We start from the raw sequence: 12,345 nt of genomic DNA on the forward strand, positions 1-12,345 counted from the left end.
ATTTCTTCAATAAATTAAAAAACACAAGTATAATACATGTTTTTATTGATATAGTTTTGCCTTGAAGCTAGCTAGACATGGAACACTATCATGGTTGATTTTCACGTGAAAAGTATAGGCGGTTGGATTTTTTTTCTCTCCAATTAATTTTCAATCGGTGTAGTAGGTTTAATTAAGAGCGAGGATAAGAATTTTAGACTTACATCTGCTATGTTCATATGTATGAAAGAATACAATGGCATCGTCTTCACTCATTTACACCTAGATGTGTCCCTATAGGTTGGTCCAGTTAGTATATGCATAAGTATTTGTTCAACTAGATTTTGAAATTATCATCAACGGATATAAAATACCTCTTCTTCATTATATTAGATACCTGACATATTAAAGGCCTACTGTGTATGCCTCCTCATTTACACATAGATTTTCGATCAAAGAGACCAAATTAATGCCGCCACCGGCACGGTTAGATCGATCCTCAGTTGCGATGATACGTGAGCATTTTTTTTTTGGAGGAAAAAATTAATTGCAATTTTATCGTGATGAATGATTTGTGAAGGTCGTCCAACTTTAACTTAAGACTAATCAGACTAATCGAGTGTGTAAATTAAATATCTAAACATCTGGATTATATACATATAAAACCATGAACGCAAGGCAACACGTCTCTAGCTTGTGCATTATCTTAATGTTCCACATGCAGAAATTAAAGGACGCCGTCCCCTGTTAATTATCGTAATGTTCCACATGCAGAAAGGACGTCGTTCACTGATTTTAAATAGGTGGCCAGGCCTCTTCGCTCAATTCACAGCACCAGCAGTTTCCAATTGAGTAATCAAAGTCAGTTCTCTAGCTAGCTAGTAATCAGTTGAGCATGGAGAGAAATGGCGGTGCTGCTGCAACGGCCACGCCCTCATGGGAGGAGCTCCTCGGATCCAACAATTGGTCCGGCCTCCTGTCCCCGCTCGACGAAGCCCTCCGCGATCACCTCCTCCGGTGTGGCAGCTTCTGCCAGATCGCCGGAGACTCCTTCATTTCCGATAGTCAGTCCCATAACGTCGGCAAGTGCCGCTACTCTCCTGCCAGCATCCTCCGCCAAGTTTTCTTCAAGGAAACCGCGGATTACGTAGTCGACGTACTGTCCAACGTCGACGGCTACCTCTACACCACCATAGTCCTAGAGACCAACTGGATGGGCTACGTCGCCGTCTCCAGCGACGACCTCTACGAAAGAACTGGCCGCCGTGAGATCTACGTCGCGTGGCGCGGCACGAGCCGGCCGCTGGAATGGTTGGCGGACTTGGATATTGTTCTCGTGCCATTCGGCGACGGTGGCGATGTCAAGATCATGAAAGGCTGGAGAGACATCTACACCACGGAAAATACAATCGAACAGATTCCCAGCGCACAGGAGAAGTTAAAAGCTGTGATAAAAGAGTACGTGGATTTGTACAAAGATCAGAATCCGTCCATCATCTGCGTCGGCCACAGCCTCGGCGGCTCCCTCGCAATAGTCAGCGCTTTTGATATAGCGAACAGCGGACTGTCCGAGATCAACGGCAATGATCATATTCGGGTATGCGCTGTGGCGTTCGATGCCCCCAGAGTCGGGAACCAGGCGTTCAATGACGCCTTGGAGAAACTACCGAAGACAAAAGTTTTAAGAATCAACAATATTAAGGACATTGTCGCCTATTGGCCGCCGTGTGATGGCTACGTCGACACCGGTAAAATTTTGCCCATTAATTCTGAGGAGTCGACGTTCTTGAAGAGTAAGGGAGACTACGAAGGAGATCAACTGCTTGCGAAAATAGCTCAGTGGCACGCGCTGCAAGTGATTCTACACACCGTGACCGGATGGAGCACAGAATTCCACGACTCCGAGCTTGTGAAGGCGAGACTGCCGCTGGTGAACAGGTCAGCGGGGCATTTGAAGGCTGAGCATAAAGTGATCGAGGCTTGGTGGGTAGAGAAAAACAAAGGGATGGCGTACGATAAGGAAAAGGACATATGGTACGAGAGACCGGTGCCGTGGAACGAATAGTCGAGCCAATAACTGGTGGCCGCCCGGCCGATCGGTGGTTCATCGGCGGCTAGTTCATAATTAAGTGTTTATGTTCTCTTGTGCTATCTATCTAGCTATCTGGCTTGGTTATGGTGATCTGGAATAAAGCATCTGCGCGGATGCATGCTTATACGTATGTAGATCTGCATGTGTGTATTGTTCTGTATTGTATTGTATTTATCCACCTATCCTCTTTAGTGCATGACAGTAATACATCAACATATATATATATATATATCACAATGGTAATACAGTGTCGTACGTAATTTGGATCAAATCGGTGAGTTCAACTAGTATATATAAAGAGGATATTTTACAGTGTTTTCTATATAAAAAATATTTTTATACTAGTTGGATTTGAATAATTTTTATAGCGAGGTGCATGGCAGCGGTGACACGGATAAGGTTGGTTTGCATCAAAAGCGTATGACAGTGCGAATCGAGGGCCGGATCGGCCCAAAGAGAGGACTGCAGTGGCAGTCGGAGATCAAATTCGTGTTACATCTGAAGGCAAGGTGTCAAATGGTCAAATCCGATAACAGTGATACCGTCTACGATGCGGAAGGCACGAATGCCGTGATAGAGTGACCAATAGCGTAGCCGACGAAGTCAATAGACTGAGAGGTCGGGGGGCATCATGACCGGTGATGGCACGTGGCTAGTCGCTGCGACAGAGAGGTCGCCAATGAGCGACTGAAGACACCAGAAAGGAGGAGAGCGCGGTGGTCGGCTATGGCCCGAAGGCGGCGACCAGTTGTGGCACGAAGGCAACAGCCGACTATGGCATGAAAGCTACTGTCACGGAGTGGAACGACGACGCCCGCAACACTGGAGTGGGTAGAGGGTGGGCGGCGATGACCATGAAGGGCAGCTGTCAAATGACTGTGGAGCTAAGAGGTCACTCGTGAGAGGGGAGGCGGCGTAGTGATGGTTGCAGCATGTTCGAGAGGAAGAAAAGAGACTATCTCTGTGAGAGAGAAGGCAGCTAACAATGAAGACGAACAGTGCCGCAGGCAACTAGCGGATGGCGGGCGACGAGGGAGGTGGCGGTGTTATCCTCTTGCGTTGCCCAAAACCCCCCTCCTCTTCCTCTCTTATGCTGGTGAACAATGCTCCCTTAAAAATTCAAACCCTCAACATGTGAAAAGATCAAAATGCCCCTGCCTCCTTCTCTTTATTCTTTTTGACCCCACGCAATACATCTGTATCACAAGCCTCCCTTTCAAGTCTAATCGAAGGAGGAGTGAGTCCGACTGACTAGACAGTCTATTGCAAATGCTGAATCATTCTCGAATACAGAGTCAGATCGCAGGGTTCATCGTGTCATGTCAAGCCTATATCTATGATGATGCCGACCAAGCAACAGAAGCGGTGTCAAGCAAGTGACAGTAGCGATGTCAATCGAAAAGCGATAGTAATGATGAGCGAGTGATAAAAAAGGGTACTAACGAGTGTAGTCAAGTACCAACGAAGAAATGAGTGAGACAAGTACTAATTAACCGAACAGCGAGCACATGGCAGAACGGCAAGAAAAAGAAGTGTCGACGGACGGTGAAAAACAGTGTCGAGCAAAAGCCAAGCAGGCGATTGAGCAAATGGCGAGCGATGTTGAGTGGGCGAATGCTGAGAGGGCAATTGGACAAATGGCATGCAGGTGACTGAATGGATACGTGACCCAGGAAATGTGTGGGAGCGTAGTTCACGAAATCGAAGGCGAACGGGAACAAAACCCATGGGTTGAGCGAGCATGGAACCCCATAATTGAGCGGGAGCATAGCCAGTGAAATCGAAAGCGGACGGGAATGAAACCTGTGAGTCGAGGGAGCATGGAACCTGAGAATTGAGCAGGAGCATAGCCCGTGAAATCGAAGGTGGACGGGAATGAAACCTATGAGTAGAGCAAGCATGGAACCCAAGAACTAGTGGGAGCGTATCACGTGAAATCGGAGGCTAACGAGAACGAAACCTATGAGTCGAGCGAGCATGGAACCCAAGAATTGAGCAGGAGCATAGCCTGTGAAATCAAAGGCAGACAGGAACTAAACCCGTGAGCCAAGCGGGCATGGAACCCGAGAACCGAGCGGTTGTGTAACCCATAAAATCGAAGGTGAACTGGAACGAAACCCAAGAGTCGAGCCTGTTGGATACTCTAATATGAGACAAGTGACGATGCTCCGGTCCAAGACTGATTGTGATACTCTGGTCTGGTCTGATACTGATAGAGATACTCTTGTCATAGACTAGTAAAGATAACTCTACCCCGAACATGGGAGGTGGAGGATTCGATAAGCTGGTCTGGGACCAGTAGTGACTGCTCGACCCCGAACGGGGGAGATGGAATCTTCAATAAGTTAGTCTAAGACCAGTGGAAAATGATCGACCCCGAATGAAGAAGATAGAGCCATCAATAAGTTGGTCTGAGACTAGTGGAGACTGCTGGACTCCGAACAGGGGAGATAGAGGCTTCAATAAGTTGGTCCAAGACCAGTGGTGACTGCTCGACCCCGAATAGGGGAGATAAAGTCTTCAATAAGCTGGTCCGGGACAAATGGAGACTGCTCGACCCAGAATAGGAGAGATGGAGGCTTTAATAAGCTGGTCTAAGACCAATGGAGACTGCTTGACCCTAAACAGGGGAGATGGAGGCATCAATCAGTTGGTGTGAGACCAGTGGAGACAGCTCAACCCAGAACGGCGGAGATGGAGGCTTCAATAAGCTGGTCCGAAACTAGTGGTGATTGCTTGACTTTGAACGGGGGAGATGGAGTCTTCAATAAGTTGGCCCAAGACTACTGGAGACTGCTCGACTTTGAACAGGGGAGATAAAGACATCAATAAGTTGTTCCGAGACTAGTGGAGACTGCTCGACTCTGAACGGGGGATATGTAGGCATCAATAAGCTGGTATGAGACCAGTGGAGACTGCTCTGTAAGTACCCCAAGATAGTTTTGATGGCATCAACAAAATCAGGTTAGGTCCTGTTAGTATTTAACCCCTGTATCTAAGTGTGCAAAAACTTAGGAGCACAGGAAGTCGAGAGAAAGATGCAACTAGCGCGAAGGATGAAATGGGAGAGAGTCGACAGGCTTAGTGTGTCCGAGGTACGAGATGCTATAGAAGAGTACGCGAGCGGACGAGAAGGAGGTACACGACGTTTCCGAGGGACGAGAAGCCAGAGCGGAAGGTTGCTCGAGAATATCGGAAAATGGGTTCGGGGTGAGCCCTATTCCGGATGGACAAAATAACCCAAACGAGTGGAACCGGAATGGAAGACCCGGACAAATGTGAGCAGAACCGGAGCAAAAGACTGGGACCCCCGGGACAGCCCGGAGCCGTGTCACGCCCCGGAGGAGTTCCTGTCCGAAGAAATTTCGGCAGCATCTCCCCTGTACGGCGGACAATCTGAAACTTTACTACATCACCATATACCTCAGCCACAAGCGGCTGGAATAATAAAAATAATAAATAGACAACAACACAGACAACCACGCAGTTTATATAAATTTCAACCTCTGGCTGACACAACCACGCAGTTTAATAATAATCAAACTGAACAGTAGTACGATGACTCAAAAACAACCCTACTCAACTACACCCATAAAGCTCAAAACATATTCCTACTCCACTACACTCGTAAAACTCAAATCCGACGATAAAACCAACTTACCTCTTCTGTCATCTAGACAGGCATGTAGTAAAAGCAAATCCAAAACCAAATCCATCGACATCACAAAATCCATACAATGTCCATATCATCAAACAGAACAAGTTTAGCATAATCTAAATAAGAAAACCAAAAGACCAACAATATCCTCGTGGTCTGCAGGGGACTAGAGACTGGAACTCTCTCCTGACAGCATCAACCTGAAATAGCAACGGAGGAGGGTGTAAGTCCAACACTCAGCAGGTACAACTGATATGCAAAATAAGGAATATAACAACTAGCACTAATCATGCGTACAATCTCCTGATACAAGAAAGATAAAATACAACTGAGGAATGCAGGAGAAAAGCTGTACTAACCTGGACAAGGTATAAGGGTAACAGGGTCGTCAGACCGAGGATGTCATAATCCTGTATGCATGTCAATCATACGCATCCATATAAATGCAGCAAGTAAATGCAGCAAACACAAGCAATAAATGCATCATGCATATGATGCCAATCACATGGTCACCCCTGACGCCAGTCAGCCATCTCACACATAATGGTGAGTCCGAGTGGGCAGGACTGTGACAACCGTGCACTCTGACATTACTGCCCCTGATGAGTGACCGAGTGGACGGGATGCTGTCGAAGTACACACATACTCCTACCCCAAATCATAAATGGGGGAGCGCAATGCTCTCACCTCCCGGTATACGATGACGGGGAGGAATCTCTGTCGGCTACCACGCTGCGTCACACTACCCATGAGCGGACCAATGGAGCCAAACAAAGTCCAACTGTCTGCCGGCTACCACGCTGCTACACTAAACCAACGGAGCCAAACAGAGCGGAACTGTCTGCCGGCTACCACGCTGAGTCACCAGACCAACGGAGCCAAACAACAGAGCTGCCACACACCTGTCTGATATACCACTAATCCATGAGTGGTGGTGTGTACAGATACATGTAACTGGCGATGTGCTCGACAATAATGGAACAGACAATCGCACAGCATGCAATCATGCAAGATGATACATGACACTAAACATGGCAATATCATGAACAGCATAACAATAACCATATAAATAAATACAAAGTGTGTACCACAGGAAAATGTATCAAATGGAAGGTACACCGATCAGATAGGGTATCAAATAAACCCTAGGTCCTAAACATAATGTATAATATGGTTGTATCACTACCTCTAAAGCATGTATGATCAGGTAAATAATAACATGCAGTGCATAATAAGTAAACAAGCATCATGTAACATATCATGTAGTGACCAACCGAAACAAATGGAAAACACAATCATTGCTATATGTTAAACATATTATTATGCATATCAAAAGACATAAGTCAAAGTACCCGCCTCCGATAAGAAATGTCCAATATGGTCCAATCCGACGTCGAGATACTCGTCTCGCGTCAAACTCCTGTGTTATCAAACAAAAGGTCTAGTTTAGCTAATTCTACCATACAACAACTAGCCAAACTAAATTCTAATCCAATTAAGAAGTTCTAAATTGGATCCAACTAATCAACTCAACACAATTAACGAACCCTAATTAAATAAAATCAGTGGGTCCACTAGGGTTAATTCCTTAACCCTAATCATCCTAGCATAAGGATTAAACCTAACAAACGGGATATCACTCACCTGAGTTGAATGCCTCAATCGAATCTCACAACCACTAGTTTGTACTGATATCAAAGGGTTGCTGGCTGGAAATTTCTGTCGTTAAAGGCTATTAGCTGCTGGAAACAAAACAAACAAACCAAATCAACAATTCATCAAGATCCTTGAACCTACAGAATTGCCAACCAAAACTAAACCTCACCGTGGATTTGATCAAGGGCATAGGGCACTAGGCAATGGCGTCGGCACTGTGCAGAGGTGCGGCGGATCATGAACACAGGGAGGAGAGGAAGTCGGGAGTCGGCCTGACCTAGAGCGGAGGAAGTTGCGGCGGTGTAGGCTGTGGCTAGGGCACAAACACCAGAAGGGAACTCGGACTGCTGGCGGTGGAAGGAATTCGGCTAGGGAAAAGTGGCGGCGACTGTGGCCCAAATCTAGGGCAGAGGGGGTCGGGAAGAAAGGAGACTGCTAGGGCACTCAAGATGGAGGAAGAGGAGGTCTCGGTGTCGGCAGAGGAGAAGAAGGCCGGCGCTGCTCGGCGTTGGAACGGCGGTGGCGCGCGTGAGGAGATTGGAGAGGGCGTCGGCACCTAGGGCTCGGCGCTGCTCGGCGTCGGGAGAAGGAGAGAATGTGGCGTCGCAGGAAGGGAAGGAGAAGAGATAGAAAGAGGAGGAAACTGCCGTGGCCGGCGGTTAGGGCAAAGAGGAGAAGGCGTCGGGCGCGCGGGGGAGGAGTCGAGCATGCGGGGGAAGAATAAAAGAAAAAGAAAAAGTAAAAGAAAAGAAAAAGGAAAAGGAAATAAAACTTTTCCTCAATGGGGTAGCCTAAACAGACTTTTCCGAGCCCTGTTTTCATCCCCGTTAACTGTTGGTGCGGCTAGCACTAACGATTTAACCTAGGTTTTGATGAATGACAAATAGGTTAAGTTAGTCTTGTTGTTGTCTGACACTTTGATCGAGTGTGCAGGAGAAGTCCAGCTAGGTCGACGGGCTGACCGGATAGCTGGCGAGAAGTCCAAGCGGGTCGACGGGCTGACCGGACGCTTGGCGAGAAGTCCAGCTAGGTCGACGGGCTGACCGGATAGCTGGCGAGAAGTCCAAGCGGGTCGACGGGCTGACTGGACGTCTGGCGACGGGCTGACCGGACGTCTGGCAGGTAAGTGAGGTAAGTCACTGGAGGGGAGTGACTGTGAGGACGCGTTCCCGGGAAGGGGACATTAGGCGTCGATCCGGCTTAGATCCATTTCGGATGTCTAAGTCGAGATCGTGACTAGATTCCGGTCTCGGAAAGACGGAATCTAAGTCATACTCTCTTTATCCATCTGTTGAACTTTAACTGTGCTAACAATTTGTTTTACAGGATGTATATTTGCCTCGGACTAACTTTGTTTTGCAGGAAAAAAGATTCTTTCTAGAACAAGGTGGTCCGGGCGCCCGGAAGGGATCCGGGCGCCCGGAAGGCGAATTTTATCCAGCCAAGTCGTCGCCACGTGGTGCATCTTGGTTTGAGCAGTTACGTCACACTCCAGGCGCCCGGAAGGGATCCAGGCGCCCGGAACAGCATATAAAAGAAGCCCCAGGCAGGAGCTTCAGGAATCAATTTTCTACTGAGAACTCTTCTACTGCTGGTCTTGCTGCTCGACGTTCAAGTGCGACATCAACAACGCTCCGACAAAAGTGCTCCTCCGGTGTTTATTTAATTTTTCTTTGTCGGTATTGCTTTATTATTACTAGCATTTCCTGTACTTATTATGTAATCATATTTCGACTTGTTAGTGATTGCCCAACGAAAGTGGTCAAGGACCACGGGCCTTCGAGTAGGAGTCGTCACAGGCTTCGAACGAAGTAAAAACATCTGTGTCTACTTTATTTTTCCGCTGCGTTTATACTCGTCTTTTTCGAATCGATATTCACCCCCCCCCTCTATCGAATCTAACGGTCCTACAAGTGGTATCAGAGCAGGTACCGCTCTGATTTGGTGCAACCACCAATCAGACAGGGGGTGAATTTTTTTTAATTAACTTTAAAACTGTTGTTTCGTTAACTTAATATTTCTCTAATCAATTTAAATTAGTGCAACACGAATCTAGATTCCTTTCTATTTTTCTCTTCCCGCACTACTAATCCAAGACCAAGTCTTGGGTTTTTTTTTGTTATTTACCTGTGCACAGAATGTCCCAACAAGAAGGATTCAGCACAGTGCGACCTCCACTCTTCAACGGGGACGACTTCCCACCGGAAGAAGCGCATGGAGGTCTACCTCAAAACAGACTTCGACCAGTGGATGAGCATCACGAGACCCTACAAAATTCCAGTGGACAACGCCGAGAATCTAGTGGATCCTGAAGACTGGACAGCAGATCTCAAGAAAAAAGCATCAACAGAAAATAAGGCGATCAACACTCTACAATGCAGATTGACAAGAGAAGAACTGAACAGAGTCGGTCCACACAAAAACGCTAAAGAGCTATGGGACAAGTTGATCGAGCTACGGAACGAGCGACGCCAAGGTAACAAAACGAGACCTTCTCTTAAATAAAATTTTTAATATAAAAATGCAGGAAGGTGAAATGGCGAATCAACTACACGCGAGGATCAAGGACATCCTCAACGGGCTCCATGCGATAGGCCACCAGATGGAGAACAGAGACTTAATAAGGTACGCATTAAACGCCTTTCCACGAAATAGTTTGTGGGCATCAATAGTGGATGCCTACAAAATCTCTAAGAATCTTTCTAACTTAAAATTAGATGAGCTTTTCTGTGAATTAGAATTACACGAACAAACTAATGCTGGAGCCGAGAAAGGTATAGCTCTACTTGCAGGTTCCTCCAAAGAAAAGAAAAGCAAGCCTGAAAATGAAAATGAATCTGACTAAGACTCCGAAGACGAAGAACACTTGGTGAACTTGGTAAGAAAAATGTTCACTAGGAGAAAGAGGAGCTTCAGCAAAAAGGACCTTCAAAAGATCAACTCTCCCTCAGAACAAAAGAATGTGACTTGCTACGGCTGCAATAAAAAGGGACACTACAAGAACGAATGCCCAAAACTGAAGTTCGACAAACCAAAGCCAACCAAAAAGAAAGCACTGAAAGCAACGTGGGACGACTCCTCGGACGAATCAGAAGAAGAAGAACAGAAACATCGTAGCCATGGCATCAGATGCAACGTCGGGAAGATGAAGAGGTGCCCAATCACCTTCACCGTACTCGTTTCCGAAGGCTCGAATGAGGTATACTTTAATTTAAACAAAAAAATTTTTAGAATCATCTCCTGTTTAAATAGTAAATTAACTAAAGTTGAAAATGAAAATAAATCACTTCTTGAGGAAAATCAAAACCTCAAGGAACAATTAAAAAATTCGAATCCAACTCAAGATCTAACACTTGAAGAGGAAAATCTATCGTTAAAAAATGATGTTAAAAATTTAAAAGAAATGCTAGAAAAATTTACAACAAGATCAAAAAATCTAGACTTAATCCTAAATAATCAAAAAGCATGTTATAATAAAACCGGACTAGGATATAAGTCGAATTCAAATAAAACTTTCAACTCATTAATAACCCAATACAAATCAACCAATTTAGCTTGGGTTCCGAAAGCGTGTCTGACCACGCAAGTAGGACTTAATCAATATTATATACCTAAAGAAAAAATACATTATATAAAATCGAATAAACCAAACCAAAATCCAAAATACAAACCTAAATCAAATTCAAAATCTAAACAGTTTGAAAATCAACAAAATTATCAACAAGTTAATCATAACTATAAAAAGAATCGACACAAGCCTAAAATCAAAATTTATTAAAAGTCAATAATTCAGGGGGAGGCTCCAGAATAGCTGGCACCTCCAAAACTAACTTACCCGACAGGGTAACCCAAAATTTACCAACCCGGCAGGGTAATTAGGATTAGTTAAAAAGAGACCAAGTTTAACTTGAATCATGGTACTGGTGAAATTTTTGGATGATAGTACGTTAGGGAAACTTGGGCATCGCATGTCTAGAAAGATATGGTTTCGATCTGGTGCATTTGGCCAAGTGGAACTGACCGAAGCTACCCTTAAACGAATCCTAACCAGTTAGACCAAGATTTAGTACTAAGTTCCGTGGATAGGACTATTCGGAAAACCTCGAAAGGTTGGTTACTTCTAATGATGTCCTTGTGACTCACCAAGCTTAGAAGTTTATCCGAAGAATGCCTATTTGTGGAAACCAAAGCTAAGTCTGAATTTAACACAAGTTAAACCAAAACTCTGTAATCAAACCAATTTCATCTCACAAAATCATAGGATTCCCTGATTGATAATATAGATCGGGTGAGATGAATAAGGCTTAAAAATTAACTTTAAAATTTTAAACTTAAATTAATTTTAAACTTAAATTAATTTTAAACTTAAAAATTAATTTCAAAATTTTAAACTTAAAAATTAATTTCAAAATTTTAATTTTAAACTTAAATTAATTTTAAACTTAAATTTTAATTTTAAACTTAAATTTTAATTTTAAACTTAAAAATTAATTTCAAAATTTTAATTTTAAACTTAAAAATTATTTTCAAAATTTTAATTTTAAACTTAAAAATTATTTTCAAAATTTTAATTTTAAAAATTATTTTCAAAATTTTATTTTAAACTTAAAAATTAATTTCAAACTTAAAAATTATTTTCAAAATTTTAATTTTAAACTTAAAAATTATTTTCAAAATTTTAATTTTAAACTTAAAAATTATTTTCAAAATTTTATTTTAAACTTAAAAATTAATTTCAAAATTTTAATTTTAAACTTAAAAATTATTTTCAAAATTTTAATTTTAAACTTAAAAATTATTTTCAAAATTTTAATTTTAAACTTAAAAATTATTTTCAAAATTTTAATTTTAAACTTAAATTAATGCATGCTCAAAAGACTAACTTTAAATCCTACTTACTGTAGGAAACCAAGTGGATTTTGGACAGTGGTTGCTCCAAACATATGACTGGAGATCACAC

The 12,345-nt window shown here is 43.6% G+C and overlaps 1 protein-coding gene across 1 annotated transcript; it reads left to right on the forward strand.

Moving 5' to 3' along the window:
- Positions 1 to 874: 874 nt before the first annotated feature.
- Positions 875 to 2,044, forward strand: LOC122004241 (phospholipase A1-II 5-like). The gene has a single exon (XM_042559164.1). It carries the CDS (start codon positions 875 to 877, stop codon positions 2,042 to 2,044), a length of 1,170 nt encoding a protein of 389 aa, XP_042415098.1.
- The last annotated feature ends 10,301 nt before the right edge of the window (positions 2,045 to 12,345 follow it).

Source organism: Zingiber officinale, chromosome 1A (genome assembly GCF_018446385.1).
Source record: "Zingiber officinale cultivar Zhangliang chromosome 1A, Zo_v1.1, whole genome shotgun sequence".
Taxonomy (NCBI): domain Eukaryota; kingdom Viridiplantae; phylum Streptophyta; class Magnoliopsida; order Zingiberales; family Zingiberaceae; genus Zingiber; species Zingiber officinale.

What these genes read in the sequence shown, in the direction of transcription:
- LOC122004241 (XM_042559164.1), top strand. Translation starts at nt 875, where the DNA reads ATGGAGAGAAATGGCGGTGCTGCTGCAACGGCCACGCCCTCATGGGAG.